Raw genomic sequence first — 22,933 nt, forward strand, 5'->3', positions numbered from 1 at the left:
CCCCTTGTTTGAAGGTGTTCTGCACTAATTTGATGATAAGTTGCCAACCACCAGCAGATCTCAGGGATCACCTGCGGATGCTAGGGACATATCATCAGTTGTGTACCTTGTTATCATCAGGCCAACCACTGGCTGATCCGACCAGGGTGTATGCCTCTTACATCTCGAGCTTGTTCCTCCTGATCCAAGCTGATTGGTTGTATTGTCTGCAGCCTGGACTTCTCTTTTGACAGTGTGGTGCAGGGCTTGTCCGTGGATTCCCTAGCTGACGGTGGATGTTGAAATAAAGCCCCTGCAGCGGACAATGGTCTTGGACTACCAGGTCTGGTCCAAGGCTCTGGCCAGCAGCTGGTACTGCACAACAGGTGTATAGCCAGGCGCTACAGTCGTGGATGTTGTGCAGGAATGTTGTACACAGCAAAATCGGGAGTGTTAATTCAACTCACAGAGTGTTAAATTTAACACTTTTTCTGAGTCTATATAATCCTCACGGATTCTGAGTTAAAATTACACTTTGAAAAGTGTTAATATTTTAACTCTTTAACAGTGATAAACATTTGACACCCTTGGTGTTATTTTATGACACCACGTAAGTGCACCTTTAAGTCTAAATTGTGTTATTCCCTTTCACTGTGAGTGTTAATTTTGAACATACATAGTGTTATTTTATGACACATTAAAGTGTATTTTTAACACTAAAATCGTGTTATTTCATTTCACTATGAGAGTTAATTTTTAACATAAATAGTGTTATTTTAGGACTCATTAAAGTGTATTTTTAAGACTAAAATGAGACCGAGGGTCAGTCTCACACCTGTCTTGATAAAGAGAGCCGAGGGATTTTGTTATGGTTCATTGGGTGCAGAGATTTGTGGTGAAGCTCCTCCCATATTTTATGATCAACTCCACCTGAAGTGAATCTAACGCAGTCACAGGTGTTAACATTTAACTCGCTTGATTGACGCTCGCAGAGCTTTTTTAACACTAGTGGTGTTAAAACAACTCCAAAATCAACACCCACCAACTCAAAAATATTAACACTGAAAAAACAACACTACAGATTTTGCTGTGTAGCTTAATACGATTGACCTTCTCCCCCCCCATTCCTTTCTTTCCCTCCTTGAAGGGCAGCAAGGACAGGATGATGGAAGGCAAAGATCAAGCAGGCATTCAAGTCCAACTCCATCCCATTATTTCATATGTCGTCCTTAATCCCTCGCCAGTCGTCTGGTTTCCGCCCTGCCCTGGTGTTCAGTGCTACAAAGCAGAATTGTGCCTCTGCAATTGAGTGTGTCCCGCTACTTTGGCGCCCGCATGATTTGCATACACATTGCATTGGGGGCTTTGAAGATTGCAGGAGAAGGGAGGAAATAAATAGCCATAAATGGGGTTTCAGGAGAAAGAACCTGGCGCCCATCTGAAATGCTCCCCACAGTGGGGAAGGAGTCCGCTGCCAGGGAATTTGAAAGCTGTCACAGTGGTTCAATTCTCAATGGTGTGTTTGGTTATGTGTGCCCTGGAGGGGAACGTCACGGCTACAGCATATAGCAATTCAAAGATGCTCTAAGATGGAGGCTGCATGGAGAGAAAAAAAAGTGTTTTGCTCCAGTTGGACAGTTGTTGGAATTTCTAAATTCAGAAATGTATCTAGGAATAAAACAATGTTACAGTGCTCATGAGATCATTAGGATTCGTTAAAGTTCCATTACCTTATCTGTTATTTCAAATATGATTATGCAGAATAATATTTAATTTTGCCACAGTGTAATTCAGTGTGACATCTTCATTACGACTTGCTGGCAGTGACCCACGTCGTAGAATATTAATATGCTGGGTTCAGGATTCAGTGAAGGAAAGATTCAGAGATTTGAAGTATTGTTATTCATCTAATGTTATCAGTTGAGTGTTATTTTATATATTTATAGAAAGAGAGAGATAGAAAGAGAGAGAGAGATTGAATGATTCCTGACTTAATATAGTGTGTGCATGGTTTCTACAGTGTTAGTGCAGCTTCCTGTTTCTTTTTTGCTCTTCCCAAATCCTCATTCATTGTCAAAGGCAGCAGATGAAAATCACATTCTGTATTTCCTGTATTTTCTAGGGACAATAGCCTGTCTGTTTTTTTTCTTCCACCACCAGACACACCGCCTCAATTATGCAAGAATTGTTTTTTTCCGTATCATTATTTCATTTAATTTGATGGACATGAGAGAAATCGAATACTGCGTTGCACCGTCGGTAGGTAAACAGGATGGAGAGTGATGCCCGGCTTTAAGTGGCTCACTCTGCCGAAGCCCTTTCAGTAGTTATCTGCTGCCACCAAGTGGCTTGATGGGAAGGGAAACATGAGAAATGACAGAGCAGCTCTAATGAGGAGTCAAATTATCCCCTGTTTTCTTTAGTGAACTCAAACCACACAGACAGTATGTGCACTTACAGAAGAACAGTCAGTGTTGGTAATAATAATGTGACCCTAATTACTGCCTCCTACCTCGCTGTGTGATGAAAACAGTGTTCAGTAAGAATTGCGTAAATTTCGATGCTCTGTCTAATGGTGCAGTGCAGCAAATGTAAGTCAGAATGATGTGTTTTTCTGCGCCATTAACTATGTTTACCTTAATGTTTTCTGTCTCTGTCAAACTACTTAACTAATTCACACTGTCCCCCCTTTCGGTTTATATCTCCTCTCTCTCAGCCTCTCTATTATGTGTGTGTCTGTGTGTTGATGTGCATGCGTGTTAACCGCTGTTTGGACTGTCCTGCAGGCAAAGGTCCAGAGACTATATTTGCGGGTCAGAATCTGAACGATAATGAGTGGCACACGGTGCGTGTGTACAGGCGAGGCAAGAGTTTGAAACTGACCGTAGACGATCTGCCGCCTGTAGAAGGTACTTCACACACCCTCCGCTGCCCTGACAGATACTGTGCTTTTCCTCCTGTAAACTTAAACAACACGTAACATGTCTCGGCCTTGGATGTCTTACATTCTAGGTAAGACACAAACTCTCTCACAGAATAGACCTTCAAGCAGTGTGTTTAGAATCCGAGAAATCCAATGTTCATCCCATATGAGCCTTTCACACACTTTTTGGTATCAGCGTTGATGTAAACAGGAAAACTTTCAACAGGGATAATGCAAAAAAAAAAAAAAGTTTTCCGGTTTACATTTTACATAGAATACCAATTACCAATTCGATCAGAGTTTGCTGATATGAATAATTTCATTTCATTGGCAAAAAAACGTGTATAAGATGTGTATTTATGTTTACATTTGACATAAAAATAAAAAATACATTTTATTTGATTTATTCAAGTCGTATATATTTCGGTCAACAAAGCTTTTCACAGACATATAGGTAACAGCGTTTGTTGGTATTAGAATAATATTGTGTATTTATGATCACACATAACATAGAACATCTTTTTTATTTTCTTAATTCAAATTCTTTATATTCTTTTTATTTATACATCTCTCTTATAAAGTGAATGATTAAACTGAACACTTTCAAACCTTAATAACATTTCTTTGTCATTAGAGTTTGATAACAACATCTCAGGAATCATTACTGTTAAAAATGAATATATAACAATGACTACAATTTAAGTCGGCCAATATGTGTCTATCATACATGATTAACTAAGCTTTAAAAAAAATCTAGTGCTGTGTCAGGTTGTGTGTTTTTGCTCATCTGAAGAGAGTCATTTATTAGTTTTTCTGAAATATTTAAGTTCTCTTATCAGAAAATGTCCTTTAATGGTTTAATATTAGATAAACACTGTCGCTATAAATGGCTGAATTTAGTCACTTTCAACAAAGCTATTAAGAAAGGCAGCACTAATAAAAAATATATTATTGAGGTTAATTTATTGTCTTTATTTTGTAGAACCAATTATATTTATTTTATAATACTATCTTCTGTCTTTTTACCATCAGCATTTAAAGGATCTGCAGGCGACCTTTTAATTGCAAAGGGTTGTGACTTTATTTGTCGTAGACCCCCAATAACATCCTCTCCCCCCCCCCAAGGTCAAATGGCGGGCGATCACACCCAACTGGAGTTCCATAACATAGAGACGGGCATAGTGACAGAGAAGCGCTTCTTGCCCATGGTGCCGTCCAACTTCATCGGCCACCTCCAGAGCCTCGCCTTCAACGGCATGGCCTACATCGACCTCTGCAAGAACGGCGACATCGATTACTGCGAGCTGAACGCCATGATCGGCTTCAAGAACATCATCGCCGACCCCGTCACCTTCAAGTCGCGCTCCAGCTACGTGACCCTCACCACTCTGCAGGCCTACTACTCCATGCACCTCTTCTTCCAGTTCAAGACCACGTCCTCGGACGGCCTCATCCTGTACAACAGCGGGGACGGGAACGACTTCATCGTGGTGGAGCTGGTCAAAGGGTAAGTGGATTCTCACTCCAAATACCAGAGCAGAAACCTGGACCATTTATCCTCACTCGCATCTTCTTCAGCTGCTGTCACTGGGCTTTTTGCGGCTGTTTGAAGAGAGTTTGTTCTTTCTGGTTCATTTGACTTTGTACTCGGTGCAGCAGCAGTTATTTCTTTGTTTTTCCTGTGCCGCCCCGCCCGAAGATGATTGGTCACACGATGGTGCTGCCTCTACTTTATTTTTTCCTCCTGTAGATGAAGTCTAATTTGGTTTAGGCGGAATTCATGATTTTTTATAGCTGCTGTGCCTGTAGCTGCTCAGGTTACGGTTATCGCTCAGCTGTTGCCTTCACAAACAAACACACACACACACACACACACACACACACACACACACACACACACACACACACACACACACACACACACACACACACACACACACACACACACACACACACACACACACACACACAAACACACAGACAAGACTCTATTTGTGGAGCGTCAACCTGCCACCCGGTGTGAAGACCCACAAAAAGCTCTAAACTCTGCAGAATTAGTTTTATTCTAGTGTAGCAAGAGGCTTGTTTATGTAAGAATATCCATATAAGTGGATTATGTTTTTAATAATGCAGCTCCTCAGACTGTATGACTGTTCCCAAACAGAATATGGTTCTTTACAGCTTTTTAAGCCATTATTATGGGAATTCATATTCTTTTCTTATCACCCTCATGCCAGAATATTCTGTGAAAGAGCTGTCGGCTATTACTGTTCTTTCCAAGTCTTCATGAAGGCACCGCAAACACACGACATAAAAGGGGAATCAGCCACACAAGGGTGCATTTCTTATTGCTGGAATGCAGCTATAGAATGACCTTCTTTTAAGTAGTGCCCGAAGTTAAGGTATAATTCAACGTGCGAAACATTAAAGGCACACGTTTTAATTAAAGTGAGCATGGAAGTCATGAATTGCCCGTAAACCAAAGAATTTAAGACCAATTAGTTCAGCACTGCCTGGAAGAGTTTGCAACCTGCCTATTGAGCTTCTTTTCAGACAGCTGCACTCGCTGATACTCTCATATCTAAACATGTGAACACACACACACACACACACATTCCCACAGCACTTTTCAGACGTTCATTAGACTTTTCTACTTTATTTGTGTCCTTTGTTTTTTTGCTATGATAGACTATTAGGGCTGCATGGAAGGGAAAAAAAGAGATTTTTTGAAGAGAGTCATTATTGAGAAGATGGTCATAATATTACGAGAATAAAGAAAACATTTTGTGTAGGAAATGATCGGTAAGGAGAACTCGCTGGAGTTTCATTCCTCCTGGATCCAAATATTGAACCAATTTCATGGTTTCTTGAGAAACAACAAAACCTTTTTGAATAATCACAAAAGAAGCAATTTCCTCCTAGTCTGTGTGTTTCTTTCTGCAGAATAGATGGATTCTTGAGCAATCTTTAAAGTCCTGCTATTCTGATAACGTGGCGCTGATGAGCCTGAATATTAAGTATTCCCATAACCTGAAACATTTATACTAAAGTACAACTTAACGAGATGCTCCACCTATTTCATTTTGGATAATAGGCTGATTGACATGCAGCCCTGGAATTAACCTTTTTCTCATAAAAATACAACTTAATTATCGTTATATTATGACTTTATTCTTGAAATATAACAGCTTTATTTTTGTGAAATTACAATTAAGTCTGCTTATATTATGACTTTATTTTCCTAAATTGCTGCATTTTTTCCTCGTAATATTACAACATTATTCTTTCACCCTTAGGTGGCCCTTATAGTCTTTTGTATGTTACAGCCTGATGTATCTTGTCTACTAAAAACTTGATGACAAATACATTTAATTTGCATGAGTAGGTGCATGGCAAATATAAGTATTCAATTATGTGTTAATAATATATTTAAATATTACATTTTTTTGCACATTTATTATAATGTCCTGTTTCCATGTCCCTCCACCTCTGTCCCTGGTTGTGTCCTCAGCTATCTGCACTATGTGTCCGACCTGGGGAACGGAGCCCACTTGATTAAAGGCAACTCCAACAAGCCCCTGAACGACAACAACTGGCACAACGTCATCATCTCCAGGGACACCAACAACCTTCACACTGTGAAGATCGATACCAAGATCACCACGCAGGCAACCTCGGGAGCCAAGAACCTGGACCTGAAGGGTGCGTCAGCAAAGTTCATGTCTGTATCTTTTCTCTGGGTTTACATTAAAGTGGGCCAGTGGAAGCCTAGAGGTGAGAAAAGCAGGTTTTGTGGCTGAAAGGTTCCAGCAGCAGGATGACGCCTCGGGGGTTTGGAGGGAAAAAGCAATGCTTGGCTCTCACTCATTACCACCTTGAGCAAGAACTCAGCCCCCCCGTCTGTTCAGAAGCCAACACTAATGGTGTGTGCTTGTGGAGCTTGGAGTTCATAGAAACGAGCATTCGCAGACCAACCTTGGGTAAAAGTAATTAGAAAGAAATATCAGTGAACAACAAAACAACCTTGTCACCAAGAAGGATATGGATTTAATTAATGTTCTACCTTGAAATGCTGTCATTATTGTTATTAATAATGTTCAATGAATCATTACACGTATTTCTGCTTTAGAAACAAAAAAAATGCACCATCAGAAATATCACTTGATAAAGATTAGAATATTTATTCACCCCAGGGATCATTCATATGCACAAATATCTTAAAGCAACTCACCATTTATTAAATATAATTCAAACTTCTGGTCTTAAGTCTGGAAATTTCAGTGGAAACCCAGTTACAACGTTCTATAAAATGAAGCATCACCGCCTGAGCCCTGCACCAGTTTTCCTTTTATCCACTAGGGGTCAGCGTTGTCTTTTTTTCTCATTCCCCTCACAGGCAACCTTTACGTTGGTGGGGTGGCGAAGGAGATGTTCAAGGAGCTGCCCAAGCTAGTGTTCGCCAAGGAGGGTTTCCAAGGCTGCCTGGCGTCGGTGGATCTGAACGGGCGGCTCCCGGACCTGATGTCGGACGCTCTGGACTGCGTGGGTCAGATAGAGAGAGGGTGTGAGGGTGAGTGGAAACCTCTAGCTCTGCTCCCTCAATGATGAGTTGCTGTGAAAAGATGTTTGAATTCACTTTATCAATTAAGTTTTCTTTGAGGTTCCTCTCATGAACTAACCTCAGGTGTCGATGTGACCCCGAGCTGCCGCTTCTCCATCTTTCTGTTCCTCTCACACTTGTCCTACGGGGACACGCACATACAGCGTGAAGCACACCCACCCCCCCAACCTGTGGCACATAATTTAACATCCATAAAGTGTGTTAGTATTCTGTTAGAATGCATCAAGCTCTGACACTCCTCTACAGGCAATCCTTTCCGTTTCACTTGGCCATAATCTGATTATTCTCTCGGCCATATTTGTAGCGCCAGTGTTATTTCTCATTTTATCCCCTCTCTGTTTTTGCTCCGTGCATGCTTGTTGGATCTGAGAGTTTGCCAGAAGCGATCCTTTTGAATTATGTATGAAGCCTTTTGTTGCATGCATGAATATCATTTGCCCGGTCTAATGTGCGCGCCGCATCCAGAGACAACATTTGATTTATTTTTCATCGTCACTCACTTAGTTTAATTTCACAATTCATCTGCTCTTTTTTTTTTCTTTTTTCTCTCTCTATTGACTGCACAACTTCTGATGTGTTCATGTTCCAACATAACAAATGTAATGAAATGCAGCGCGCTGTGTGGGTCTGAAGAACTTGCAGATTAAGTTGTGTATCACACGGAATCAACTGGCGCTCTCAATGGGAAACTGGCATCTCTGGTGATGCAATTAACTGGATTGTGCTTCAGGAGTCAGGAGCATAGAGCTGCTGAATAAAGCAGGGATCATTTCACAGTATACATGAGAAGGAATATACAGTTTTTCTATTACTTTAAGTATGACTAAACATCATGTTCCTTTAAAGTAACAATTAATTATCAATTACATACTTTTATGTAATAATACTGACGTACCACAGAATATGAACGTCAATTAAAGGGAATACAGATATAAGGTCTTTGAGAATTAAGTCATAATATTACAAGAATAAATGCATAGATTTACAAGAAGTCCTAATTTTAGGCGACCTGTCAGGCAAGTGGGGGGTTATCAAAATATCAGCCTGTCGCTTGTATTAAACTGAGGAAAGTGGAGCAGCTCGTTAAGTTAGACTTTAGTTCAGGCTTCACAAATAATAAAATACTTCATCATAAGTATCAGGACTTTAGAGAGTGTAAGAACTTGTGTGTATTCTCCACAGAGGTTATCGTTCGTTTTCCTAGTTTCTCAAGAAACAATGAGATCGGTTGAAGATGTCGGAGAAGAACTAGCACAGGTTCTCCTTGCTGCTCATTCCCTCAACATGATGTTGTCGTTTTTTCTTTATTCTTGTAATAATACAACTTTATCCTCATTAACTTAAGACTTTATTTACGATGTAATTTTTCTCAAAAGATTTCTGAATTGTGGCCCTTACACTTGGTCATGCTGATGCCATTTTGTATCCACTGATACAGTTTGGGTAAACCTGGCCTCTACATAAGCACAACGCTGCCCCCCCCCCCCCCCCCCCCCCCTTGAGGACAAACCCACCCTCCACTCGCCGCTCTGTCACTCCTGCTTCATCAGTCTCTCTGACTTCTCGGTGCTTTACTAACAGCTGGTATACTTTGCCTTTTCCTTTCCTATTATTTTGCTGACAAAAGTTGCATTGATGAAAGCTGACTTGCAAGGTAGATAGCTCTGTCTGTTTGATCCAGCGTCTGATGTCCCTCCTCCCCTCTTTGCATCTGTAATGCCCCTGCCCCCCCACCACCCCCCCTCCTGCACACACTTCTCCACAGTCTCTACCTCCACACACACTGCACATATGGACTTCTGTTCCATAGGAATACAAGTAGCATTCTTGTATCCACGTATATGGAGGCTCACACTTTGATTTGCACTAACTAGTCTTTGCAGTTTTATTGGGCTTTGCAGGTTTTTTTTATGTCGTGTTTTTTTTTTTTTAATGTTCAGATACTGTACATGTAAATTATATTTTTGCATGACTCACAATAGTCTCAATAACAGTGTTCTCTCCTGCATGTACTTATTTTATCAAAAACTGAGGTTTTAATTCAAACTTAAAACTTAATGTTTGACATTAAACTTATTTTTGTTGTTGTAAGTAAGTACCATGTTTATCAATGTCACATTCCTCGTATTGTCTCTGGCAGTCTCTACCATAATGTTATAACTACATTAAGTATCACGTTTTAATAATTAACAGTTAAAGGTGTGTTACAAAACAAATACTTCTTAAATGGTGTCAGATCTGATGTTTTTGTGTAAATAAATAAATTTAGAATATTAACAGAACATCAACGTACATTTAAAATTAAAGGTCCAGTGTTGAGGATTTAGGGGCATCTACTGAAATAAATTGAGTGTTTCACAATACAATAATAAAGGTCACCATTGATTCTCCTAAACACTTTGAGGGAGAAGGTGAAGTGTTCAAATTTAAGTTGGTTCCAATCTGCAACCTCACCACTAGTTGTCACTAAATCCTGAACACCGGTCCTTTATTTAAATCAATTAGTATCTGCATCGTGTTTTATGTGTAAATCTGAAAACATTATATAAATGGAAAACCGTATAATGAAACATTTATTCTTTACCTTACTATTTCTTATATTAACTAACCATGTTTACATGTTTGCCATCACATATCAGCTATCTAATTGACTCATAGTAATTAGACACCAAGTAATGTCAAATGAAGACCATTCAATGTATTTAATAAGCAGATTCCAATGACGTAAAGTATTTATAATTATTCTTGTATCAAACAGTTACAGACAATTTCAATTAAGAATTCTTTGGTTGTATTTCAGAAACATTTAAAACATGAAGCCTTGTGTGCCTTCTTTTTTTTCTTGTAACACTTTGTACAGCTTTGTGTTTTTTTTTTAATTTTTCAGCGTGAGTGGGCGACAGCATACGCTTAAGCTATTAAGCTGATGCTCTTTATTTAGAAAAAAGGTCACATATAAAGATGAGGTTGTAATGTATGTGTCCAACATAAGCTGAGTAAGTAAATAACTATATTACGGGAAATTATGGGGGAGTGTGACTTGTCCGGTCTGTCATTACAGATGTTTATGGGTCATAGAAGAAGTTCAAACATCAGAATAAATACTGTGATTGAAAAATGTGGCCTGTAAATCAACCAAAACGCCACACTGACAATATAGCATTTAAGAAAATACATGATAAGAACATCCATCCATGCTAACCACTGTCATTCCACTGACATGAACTAACTCAGCGTCACGGTCACACAGACACTGCCTGCACAGCTGTAAACTGACCTGAGCTCTGACTGACATTCACTTTAAACACATCTGGAATCATAGTACTCTGGTGTTTATAAGCCCATGGATAACTCAGGACTCGACTGCTTATCAGGAGAAATTCATTATCCTGCGACCCTGTCATCGCTGGTAGTAACATGTAGTTTGAAAGACCCAGTTGTGTCCAAGTGATCGTCCTGGATGTGAGACAGTTTGGAGGAGAAAAGGAGAACTGCTCTACTGAATTTATTTTGACTATTTCCTGCAAACTCGGACGGATGTAACAATATTCAAAATCAACATTAGATGTAGACACATTATAAATGCACGAACTCCCATTGTAAACAGGCTGTAACCTAATTCACTGTTGTATTTAATAATCTGCAGTGTAATTTACAAATGTAAAATGTAAAATAAAACAATTAAATCACTAACGTCAAATAAATCCAAATGTTACGAATATTTGAACTTATTTTAATAATTTAAATGTTTTTATTGCATTTCTTTATTTGAGGTTTTTTTTCTGATAACAATAAAAAACAGGAGACTAAACTAACCGTCGTGTTTTCATAGGGTGGATATGTAATTCCTGTGTAAGCTTCCATCTGCAGAAGCCTATTGTCTGTACTTTCTGTTTGACATTTAACTCCACTGCAGAGTCAGTGTGCTCACACTGGTGTTATGAAGGTCTACTCACCGACTTGCTGTTTGTCTCCACGTCCAGGCCCCAGCACCACGTGCCAGGAGGACTCGTGTGCCAACCAGGGCGTGTGCCTGCAGCAGTGGGAGGGCTTCAGCTGTGACTGCAGCATGACCACGTTCGGAGGGCCGTTGTGCAATGACGGTAGGATGGCTTCCACTTCTCAATTCTAGGTCTCATGAGGTAAAGCGGGTCGTCCTCTAACCAGCAACGTTGGAGGTTCGATCCCCTGCTCCTCTAGTCCACATGCTGATGTGTCCTGAAGATGTAAACCCTAAACGGCCCCTGAAGGCTGCATATAGAAGTGTTCTAGGAATGTGTGTGTGTGTAAATCCCAGTCAATAACACAAAAGCGCTTCACCAACACTCACAATCCAAATAGGGTTTATTTATTTCTGCCTGTCTTTATATGGATGCCACGTAGTAAACATGTTTATTTTTAATTGACTTTGCACAGGGCCTCACTAACATAAAATGGCGGGTCTCCTCAGTTACATTTTTAGTCCTGATGATTCATACAAGATGACATCCCTCATCCCCATCTCACAGCATTAGATGCATGATTCATCCCATCTGTTTAGCTCATTAAAAACCAGGAAGACCTTGGTGCTAGACGTTTAAAGGGTGTTATCATCAGCAGCAGGGACATTTTTATCCCTGCGCGTTCACAAGCAATTCTTATTCCAGCTCATTAATGTTTCCTGTCTGCGTTCTATATTTGGGTCCTAAAGCAGCACAGAGTTTGCCAGATTTATTACATCATTTGCTTTTTCGCAAACTTTCCCGATCAGACTAAGTAAAGAGGCCCCAAACTGTGCCGTCTACTTTCCACCGGTGACTGATGAGTTTGTGAGTCGATCGGTTAGAAAGAGCTTGACGCGAGTTTTATTTCAGCATCCCTGCTCTGCATAAATTTTAGCGTGGAGGGAGTCGAGAGCTGCTCGAAAACCCTGATGGGCGGAAGCCTCCACGTTTGTGACATCTGGCTGATGGTTCAGTGAGAGAGCTCATTAAAGTTTGAGGGACGCGCCACTAGAGGGAGCAACAAACACTGTGTTCTGCTAAATAAAACATCAACAGCAAGTCAAACAAGCAACAAAAGCATGAATGACATTTACCGAAAGATGCACTTTAATGGCACCGGGATGCATCTTGTCGAGCGCTGCGTTGATACAATTAGAACGCAGGCGCACACACACACACACATACACACACAAACGCACACACACACACAAGCAGTCGTGCCTCCATGAGACCAGAGGAGATAACAGTCGTTCCCTGAAGACGTACGTGAACCATTATCACTACTTGTCTAACCTTGACTCTAACCTTACACTGACCTTCAAGCATGTCTTCACTTGGAAATGCAATGATTTACGTCATAGCTACTTGTTGTTTGTCCCCATGTTAAAGACAAGTCCCCATAAGGTGACTCTTTAAAACCGATGTTGGTCCCCACAACAGTATTAACTATACCACACACACACACACACACACACAAACACTAAATATTCAAAGTGCAATTTAAAAGTTCTGTGATATTAATCTCTCTTAAAGACATTTAAATGGGCGTCTTGTTTTAGGGACTGTTTACTGATTAATGTTTCGCTTTTGGGAGAACTGGGCTAATGTCTTGCTCCGCTTTTAGAAAATGGGCTACTTCCTTATGCCAAACATGCACAGGGGGATTTGGAATGGTCATTATTTTCTTCTGCAGCGGTTCACACAGTGAGGGGTGAATGGGCAAAGTGCTGAACTGCGTTAAAGAGAAAGGAACGGAGTGGGCACTCGAGGGGGGGGATGACACGAAAGCAGAGGAGAGAGCGGCGTAAATGTTAATGCATTCCGTGTCACTTCCACCCCCCCGATAAGGCCCCTGTCTTTTGTTATCGAGAGAAAGTGTTAATAGTTTCCTGTGCAGCCTCATAGCCCCGAAACATATCTGCCGACTATGATAAGACTAAAAGGATTCTTCTGTCCGCGAGGTGTGAGCTGTGACTGTGGCTCGTCCTGATCCCAGTCCTCCTCTTCCTCCTTTTACTCCCGCGTTCATTCCTCAAACCGCGTCTGGATCAGCAGAGGAGCAGGGGCTCGTGCTGGAGGTGTTAAGGGATATTTTTGATGGCGAACTCCTCGTGAACCTTCCCTGTGCGGTTCCAGGGAGAAGACGTACAATTTGGCACTTGTTTTCTGTTTTTTTTCTCTCTCTCTCTCTCTCTCTCTTTCTCTCTCTCCTCCCTTCCTGTCATACATATTCATCCTGAGCAGGCCCGTGGAGCTTGTTTCAGCACTCGGAGCAGATCGGCTTACCAAACATGTTCGCATATATTATATCTGAGGGAAAAAATGGCTCTACCTGCTGGGTTGAGTCACCAGAGCTGCCGTACTGACCAAATGTGCAGGCCCGTGCTGGGGGGGTGGGGGTGGGGAATGCTATATGTGACCACGAAAGCATACTTTCCAAGGAAATCTCTCTCACTACGCCTGATCTGAACCAGTCCTTCAGAATAGTGATGCCAGGCAGCCTGAGTCTGCCAAAGGAAAAATCTATGAGTGGGAAAAAAATGAAGCTGGAGATGGTTGGGTTTTATCTGCGTTGATGGATTGTCACGGGGATAGAGAAGCGTCTCCGAGGAAAAGATCACTCTTTACCAGATATATTTGCATAAGCTGAAATGCAGGCAATTTACAACAGAGCCATGTGTCTCCGGTAAGGAACTTTCATGGGAAGCTCCCTGCCTTTCCAGATATTTCTCCAGTGGGATCGTCTTTGCATCCCGCCGCCGCACAAGGAGAAAAACTCCATTTCAAAGCTCCTACCCCCCACTGTTACATTTACAGCCAGGATGAAGTGTACAGGTGTCGGTCACAAATCGCAGAGGTACTGATATCATGACTGATAGAACAACACCCTTTGTTTCTTCCAATCATTCAAATTAAAAATCTGTTTTCCCTGTGGGTTCAAATTGGTTTATAAGATTCAACTCCAGTGCAGGTGACAGTGTCGTCCAATCAAATATTTTTTTAGCACATTTCGATTATCACATGAAAAAACACTTAATGGGTTCAAATGTTGTTTTTAATCAAACACAGATATCAGCCATTTGGAAGAACACTCTACTTTTCAGGATAAGTGGGCTGAGACGATAATAAGTTTTGACGTCTGCATATTTGCAGATATGTTCTAAAAGAACTCAACACAAAGGGAATATGCCATCTGAAATACTGTGTATTCATCTTGGGAGATAATCCCAAAAGCTGGTTTGACATCAATGCTAAATTACTTCATTCTCCTTCCAAACACAGATTTTACTCTTGACTTTCTGAAAATTCCACCTAGGTTAGAATCTGCTCAAAGAGAAACGGGATATCAGTGAGTCGGCATCGTTTTATTTTTAACATTGACGGAAGGAAAGGAGGAGGAAGTGGACTTACAGGGAAGTGACAAGTCCTCTTAATCACTGCAATGGAAGTTATGGCCACATGCACATGGCTGTCTGTTTCCACTGGTTTGTCCTGGGGGGGGGGGGGGGGGGGGAGTGTGGACCAACAGCCTCAGCGGTCTCCACTATGCACCGCTTGGATCCCCACCGACTCTGCAGCGGGTTTCATTTTTCAGAGCGATCCATCATTTCTTCGGGCAGCGCCTTGAGAGTTTTATGATAAAAAGTATTTCAACTTTTCAGAACGGCGCCGCACCTTTCACTTCAGTATGATTGTGGAGATGATGGCACAGATATAAAAACAATCTTCACATCTTCTCTTCATCACCTCTCCCAAACACTTCATCCCAGTGATGCGGGTGAGTGAGTGTGGCTCTTTTCTTTTCTTGAATGAACTGGGGACACGGTGGAGTCGTATCTATAGAACCAATTATCCCCACTGCACGGCTGCAGTCTGTAGATCTACTGAAAATACAAGACCATGGCCGAGATGAATCAGATTTCCCTCAGATCATCATGCATGTAAAATGAATTATGATGGTTGTGAGCAGGGTTCAGTGTGTGTCTGAATCAGTGGCTCTTGCCTGTAGGAACTCGAATAGCACTCTGTTGAGCCAGTACCTCCATCAGGACTCCACAGGCAGCTGAAATTAATTCAATCTACACACCTAAGTGCATACACTCATTGATATAAGTCATCTTAATAGCCATGCTTTTTATTATTATGTGGGAAAATGTCCAAAACACCCTATCTTATCTTATCGCATCTTGTTAGAGAAAGTGGAAGGTCCTGGATCAGCCCCTTTGTCAGAATGCGCGCCAACATTTTATGGATTCCTTTTTGGCCCATACCCCATCCTCCCACCATGTTTAGTGGAAATTGGTTCAGATGCTTTTGTGTTATCCTTAAATACCAATATAAATACCAGTTCCATAAACATGCCATCAAGATCCACCAACTATTTTCAAAGATATGAACGAAATATTTAGAAAACTACCCTAAATCACTATTTTAAAGATAGTGAAGTAAAAGCTCCTGGATCCGCCCCTTGATCCGGATCTGCACCAAAATGTAATGGGGTCTTCACTGATCCATAAGACATCCTTCCTACAACTCTCATATAGCTTTTGGGTTTCTCCAGAAACAAACCAGACAAATAACAGTGCGTTGTGAACTGATCGGTGCTGCTCTGCAAGTGTTAACCGATACTGGTTATCAGCTAAATGTGACCGATTTAAATTATAACGTTAATATTGTCATAATGCTCTGACCAGGACTTGCGTCGAGATGTTTTGCCTTTTAGCTTTTCCAGGTTTGTCACTTGAGTAAACACTTGGTTGAGCAAACCAGAAGAACCAGCAGTCCGAATTCTCTTTTCATCTCATTTCAGTGTGCAAGGGTTGAATCTGATAATATTTTATTGTACTTTGTATTTTGTTGCATCGATAATGTCCTATAGGGCTTGAATTAGTGCTCTGGATATCTGGCTTGGTGTGTGTGCGTGTGTGTGTGACTTGAGACTCCGGTCTAGACTTCCTGAGGGAGTTTGCCTGCAGTGGTCAAGCGTCTGAGTGTAATGTACAGAGACAAACAGAATAGTGTTTGCTGTTCGGCTAAAGTGGGTCGAGGAGAGGCTATAGTGAAGGGTATGTCTGGACATTCACGCAATCCTTGTCTCGCCTGACTGCTCATCCAGTCCGTCTTATAGCCAGAGCCATTAGTGCCATGTCAATATTGTATCAACAATTGAGATTGCGTGTGGGTCCCCTCTCCATTGTCTCTGCCCCAGGGGTAAAAGACGAGTCCCCTACTTATTTGATTTCTAAAGTGTCTGAGTCAGTGCTAATTCCTGTGTCACTGCACCTTGAGAAGAATCCGTCTGGGCCCTGGGCTCAATATCCACTCTGTGATCTGCAATGGACACAAGTCTGATTTTTCTTTAGCACAAACAGACGAAAGTGAAATAATTCTGTGTGTGTCAAGCGCCTCAACTTCAGGTAGTCCAGGAACGACTACTTCTTTAAACAGAGGAAGCCACACACAGAGGTTGCTTTAGTCCACAAACGCAATATTTCAAATAAATATTTTAGAATGACGAGAACCAAGAATGGAGGAAATGGAGGAAAGTTCAGAAAAAAGAGCACAACCGATCCACAGTGGTGAATTTCTCTGACAGTTATGTATTGTACATAAAAATACTTCAGGGGGCCCATCTGTGTGCTGGTATTCATCACATGTTTTTTTGTATGTTTTTCTTTTTAAGAAAAATAAGTGAGAAAATATTACAAGATTAACTATGGGTCCCAATTTAGCCCATTGTTAATCTTACGATGTGCTACTGGAAATTTCCCCGTCTTATAAAGTAGGGCACTCCTGTTTCATTGCAGTTGTGCGGTTCCTACACAAACACAGACAAACACACACACTCACACACACTCAGACGCGGGCAGGAAATACTCCAGACAGTTTTGTCCCAATCGTCCGCAGCAGCATGCAAGAATTAGACCACTTAGTCTGGCTTGGATCGATACAAGGGGACACCCGGTCCAGTAGTGAGGCCAAGGGGATACGAGCCACTGGAGTAAACAGCCTGCTGTCACATGGAAGTAATGTTCCCTCTCGCCATGGACGTCGCCCTCTTTTAACGCAGCCCAGCGAAAAGAAATCCCCGGCTCTGGAAGCATTTGAGCTCCAGTGTGTTTGGAATGCTTGGCCTGGCTTCCGACAACCAATTGTGCCCCGAGATATGAGAGAATCAGTCTTAAGTGCCCCTGTGTGTTCACCTCGGTGGCCCTTTCACGCAAAATGTGCAAGTGTTCCACCAGAGTCAAAGTGATCTGTTGTAAGGCACAAAACTAAATGACTATTCTGGATAATCAATAGAGACAATTATAATTTTCTATATATAGTACAAGTATATGAATAAGTAATCAACATTTACTTTATGTGTATACCTGCAATTTATCTACTCACAACATTATAACAGTAACTGTGTACATTGTGTGCTCATATTAATGGTCTTAATGATTAATTCTGGTCATATTCATTCGTTTTTTTTTTTTACTGTCAACAAATCCTATGAAGAGACAATGAATTAATCCCAGTAACAAGTATTGTGTGTGTATCCAGAGCGTGATATAGCTTTTTCCACTGAGCCATGACCTCCATTGTTTCCCTAAAACTATTAAGACACATCACTGAACCGCCCTACTGCCGGGTGGCGTGTTCCTTCATCACCACGAGCACGAGCCTGTATTAATCTGCCGCTGAAAATAGTCCCTCAACAAATGCACCATTTACGATCTGAGTAATGATCGGTGATATGTCGGCGCTCGGCTGTTTGAGGAAATTACCGAGCCTTTTTTGTTTTTGTTTGATGAAGCACTATTTTAACATTTGAACATAGTCAAATATTTAACCTCATATTTATCACAAGCTCCTCTAGTACAAAAGGAAGAAACCTGTTTGAAATAGGCCATTTATTTGAAGTCATGCTACGTCTAGATCCACTTTCACGCCTCTCATACTGCATGTGTCAGTGCCTGGAGCCAAATAGAGTATTGTGTATTTGCTCTCACATATATCCTATAGACGTTTGCTGTTCCAAATGAATACTGGCTGGGTCTGTTCCTCAACATTTCCATCACTGCTGAGAGACTTAAAGAGGATTTGTCATTTTGTCCTCGTTTTTTTTTGTTCTTTCTTTTATGTTCACTGATTCCTCCTCTGCGTCCAACTCACGGTCACTTTCTGTCCTAGTTATTTCCAATAATTTCCTCATGCTGATTGAGTGTCTGCATTTAAATGGGTTTCTGTGGCAGGAAGCAGTTGCCATATGTGGGTAAAGGCTGTTGGCATGGAAACATGATCTCCCTTTCCTCCCACTGTGGATGCTGTAACACGTCTGTAACTTTACCCAGGCAGGGAGGGCTGCAGAATCGCTAACGCCTTTTAGCCGGCTCGGTAGAACACTGGAGGCTCATGGATTCCACTCAATACTTTGCTTGACTGATGGTGAAACACGGAATTCAGCTGTGAGGACGCCACACACACGCCACTTATTATGGGATGCGCTGTAGCTTCATGCTGGCACGGTGACATCAGTATGGAGGAGCAGCAGTGTCTGACATATGTTGGACGGCTTCATAAGACCGTGCTGCTGCTCATATGGTGTGACAGAGCTCCGGGGTGCCCTCAGTAACACAGACTCAGTTGGGTGTAACGCTGGGAGGAAGTCCTCAGTCAGGGGCTGCGGCCCTGGAAGGACATGGTCTACGGAAGAGGCTGCCCACAAAAGGCCGAACCAGGAGGAGATTGACAGGTCTGTGGAGGATTTCCAAGATTTGCATCACCAGCCTGTCCTGCAGCTGCAGCTGAATTTGAAAAAGAAAAAGTATTGAGACCCCTTGGTGTTTTTAGGTGTTTGGTTTAGTTGAAGCTTGATACTTGCTTGTAAGAGTGTAGCCAATGCTGCCGCCGTCATTTCTTTAAGACACAGTTTGTCTCCAGTGCGCGAGAAATTCTTTGATAGGTTGGCCGAAGAAGGATCCACCTGTTGGAGCCTTCGTTGCCTAGGGACGGATTTGTCTGCCACATTTGCAAGAGCCTTAGAAAAAGGAAAGAATAGTTATGCTGCTGTGGCACAATCAGTCCCCAAATGTAGCCCCTGAGTTGCGACATAGCTTTGTTGGTGCCTTCATAAGAGTTTCATTAAACAACATTCAACATTATTGTTGCGTCAGTGAACAATACCTGGGCCGATCAGAGTGACGCTCGAGCACATTTAGTCGTCTTCGTTGTAATCTCTGTTGTAATCAGAGTCTCATCTCGAGCTCATTGCAGTGCAGCGGTGGGAACCTAATCTTTGAGGTGTTTTTTATTAATTGGTAGCCTGGGGGGGGCATGTTGACAGGAAATAAGAAGCTGTTGTTTCTCCACAGCACAATACTAATTAAAGTGTTGACTCGGAGACAGAACATCTGCTAAACTGCCCTGCTGGGTGATACACTGACACTGACACAATATTCCCCTCTCTCATAAACTCAGGCTATTGAACATGGCACTCAGGAGAACTGTAGCGAGACTTTTAAAACATCCCTTTAGAACAATGCTTACTTTAATGTAAGTGTTTCAAAAGTTTTGATTGCTTCTGTTGAAATTCTGTAAATGATGATTTCATTGAAAGAGGTCTTTTAATTGGGTAGAAAATGAGAATCTTAGATCGCTGAATTGCAAATTCTGATGATGGACGTTGTAATAAAAATGTAAGTCAATTTTTTTCCCCATTGACAGTAACACAATAAGCAGTTGGGTATGGCGCATAGTAGAGGCAGACAAACGAAAGAATGGATAAAGTATATCTCAGCAAAATGTAGATAAGTTACTGCAAATGCAACTGAATACGATTCTTGTGTATGTGGGGGAGACCAAACTTTGCTTTTAGAGGTGATACCTCTTACCTGCTGAGCATATGCAGTTCAAAAGGCAAATCCATTTTCTCTGTGGTAGGTGAGATGAGACCAGTGGGTTGGATCTGCAGGAGGTCTTGTTCCAGACGGACCACTTCTTGCTGCACAGGATCAGTGGCTCTACTTTCTGAGCAGTGCAATGTACTTCGAGTCCATCGAGCCAATTAAGTACCTGCAAGTAGACACGGCAATGCCTTATAACACTGTCAATAGGTCTTCCAGAATCAGACAGTAAAATCAATTGCCTGGTCATTCCCTTTAGAATGAGTGGATGGCTATCGACAGGGTGACATTATTTGTTTGTGCAATGGTCAAGGTTTGGGCAGGTTTAGCCACAAAAACAACTTTCTTAGGATTCTTGAAAGATCAAGGTTTGGGTAAGAACGAATGCTTTAAGGTCAGGGCAGCTCAGCTTTCACTGTTACAGTTCAAACCCATTAGTCGTGGCTCAGGAAACAATTTTTGCCGTGCCTAAAAAAACTGCAGGATTATTGCCCGGAGGAAACAGGAAAGAAACAGCAGTGTCGCCCATCGTTTTCTTTGCCAATCCATCAACCTTAACTTCTTGCCTATAAGGAATTTATTGTTGTTGTGTAGTACTGCTGCTGCACTCCTTCAATTGCTCCCCTCATAATTACAGAGGCCACTAGAAGAAAGACAACAAAAAGATGTGTCATTTAAGGGCACTTTGTGCAATGGGATTGCTCTTGGGAGGTTAGGTGCTAATTTGCTAAGAATCTTACCAGCTCTCACATGAAGATAATAATTGACCAACATTCCACAGTTCTGCTATTTAGCTTGAACAAAGCTTGAGGACAAACACCAGAGCATGGTGCATGGTGTTTTCTGATAAGCCTTCAATGTGGACCTTTTGGTTGTTTTTTCATTTGTGCAACATAGACCCTTTAGCAACCCTGTAGCATTGCATTTTATACCAAGTTAATTCCATTTAATTGTTTTTCCAGTTTGTAAAGTTAGTGTGAAATCCAAACTAAATAAGTGCTTGATAGATAAACGTCTTCTTCCCCTAAACCCTTTTTTAAAATCAAATCATTGTTGCAATACTCTGCAGGACATGTATGTATTGTGCCTGAAGTAAATGTACAGGACACTCTAAATGAACTTGTGAAATGCCATCACGCAGCAAACGCACAATCCTTCGCTTCTCAAGGGGCTTTTCAGCCAGTCTCCATAGCAAACACACAACCGCTCAGTATGTTTGAGCATAGCTCCGTGCTTTGAGTATTATTAACAATATGCACAAAGGGCTTAGACAATGCAAACTCATCTCTCTATCACCATCATGGGGAAGTCGATAGTACTTTTCCGTCTGGATTGTCCTTGAAGTCAACCAACTTCTGAAGTGTTTTATGCATAAAGGACAGATTTTATGTGTGGCACAACTCAAATCCTTTCTTATCGCCAGGCAGCAAGGGGGGGGGGGGGAGCACACATAGATCACTCACTGCCTTAGCTAAAGTCAGTCCCAGGAATAGAGCTGTCCTGACTGACTGATTTAGAGAAGAAACCTGCTTAATAGGCTCGAAAGATATTTGAGACTGGATATTCAGTGTTGGGAGCTGCCCCCCCCCACTGGCAACCTTGAGCATAACTCAGTGGAGGTTTCCTATCAGCTCATTCAAGAGACATAGTGGTGGATGTTAATCAAAAGTCATTCATTACAAAAGATCATTGCGTGCGTCACACCAACCCTTTAGGTCTGTGAACTGGATCTGGCTGTTGTAGTTGTTTTTTAATGTAATGGACTGTGTGGAAGCCAGATTTCAGTCAACATAAAATAAAGGGGGCAGGAGGCCAATTTAGATTTTTTTTGTGGGCACGAGGAAATAAATGCAGTGAAGGCTGCAAGGCTAGTCTCTGTGGACAACTGGAGTCATGCTGCTTCACTCATTGTGTGCGTGTGACACACTTTTACTAATATACAATGCGTGCTGTGCTTCAGGCCATTGACCTCTCAGTTACCAAAGCCTTCGCTTAGACATGAGTGGCTCTACATACTCTGGGACTGGCAAGACTGGTGGCTTCTTACTTTCCTACTTTGTTTTCCACTGCGCTACATCGCAAGCCTTCGGTGTTTTTTGGGAGGATTTGCAATTTATCTTGTCCCCTTTTCTTGATTAATTGTGTTTTTACCACATTACATATTGTCAGGGTAAAGTAAATTACATTTTAGATTTGTGAATGTTTGATTCAGCAAACAGTGAAACTAAAGCTTTGCACCATTCACACTATTATTCAATAACGGTACCAAAACTCCACTTTATTCCAGGATTTACTAACAACCACTGTACCCAAACTTTTTATCCAACAACACACGAGGATGATAGATCACCATACAGCTTGCAACATCTGCCCGGCAGCTAAATGTGTTGCCACCGGTATCCAAAACCTTGTTTAGCTGTTACATGGTGGTACCTCCTGAGCTCTTAAAGCAATTGTCACACTATGTCCATACTGTTGATGCCTTGGAGGACAATGGAAACACATCAGGACTATTTTGCTCGAGACAACTCCTCCT

The 22,933-nt window shown here is 41.6% G+C and overlaps 1 protein-coding gene across 3 annotated transcripts in view; it reads left to right on the plus strand.

The window, feature by feature from the left end:
- LOC133020538 (neurexin-1a-like) overlaps positions 1–22,933 on the plus strand; it is a 253,681-nt gene that overhangs the window by 116,016 nt on the left and 114,732 nt on the right. For 2 of the 3 annotated variants that reach the window (XM_061087130.1, XM_061087131.1), the window contains 5 exons: positions 2,766–2,888; positions 4,028–4,409; positions 6,414–6,604; positions 7,299–7,472; positions 11,507–11,626. In XM_061087130.1, coding sequence (XP_060943113.1) covers positions 2,766–2,888; positions 4,028–4,409; positions 6,414–6,604; positions 7,299–7,472; positions 11,507–11,626 — 990 coding nt within the window. Of the gene's footprint in view, positions 1–2,765; positions 2,889–4,027; positions 4,410–6,413; positions 6,605–7,298; positions 7,473–9,150; positions 9,178–11,506; positions 11,627–22,933 lie in introns of all 3 variants that reach the window. The other variant, XM_061087129.1, reaches the window with a different exon arrangement.

Source organism: Limanda limanda, chromosome 15, assembly GCF_963576545.1.
Source record: "Limanda limanda chromosome 15, fLimLim1.1, whole genome shotgun sequence".
Lineage (NCBI taxonomy): Eukaryota > Metazoa > Chordata > Actinopteri > Pleuronectiformes > Pleuronectidae > Limanda > Limanda limanda.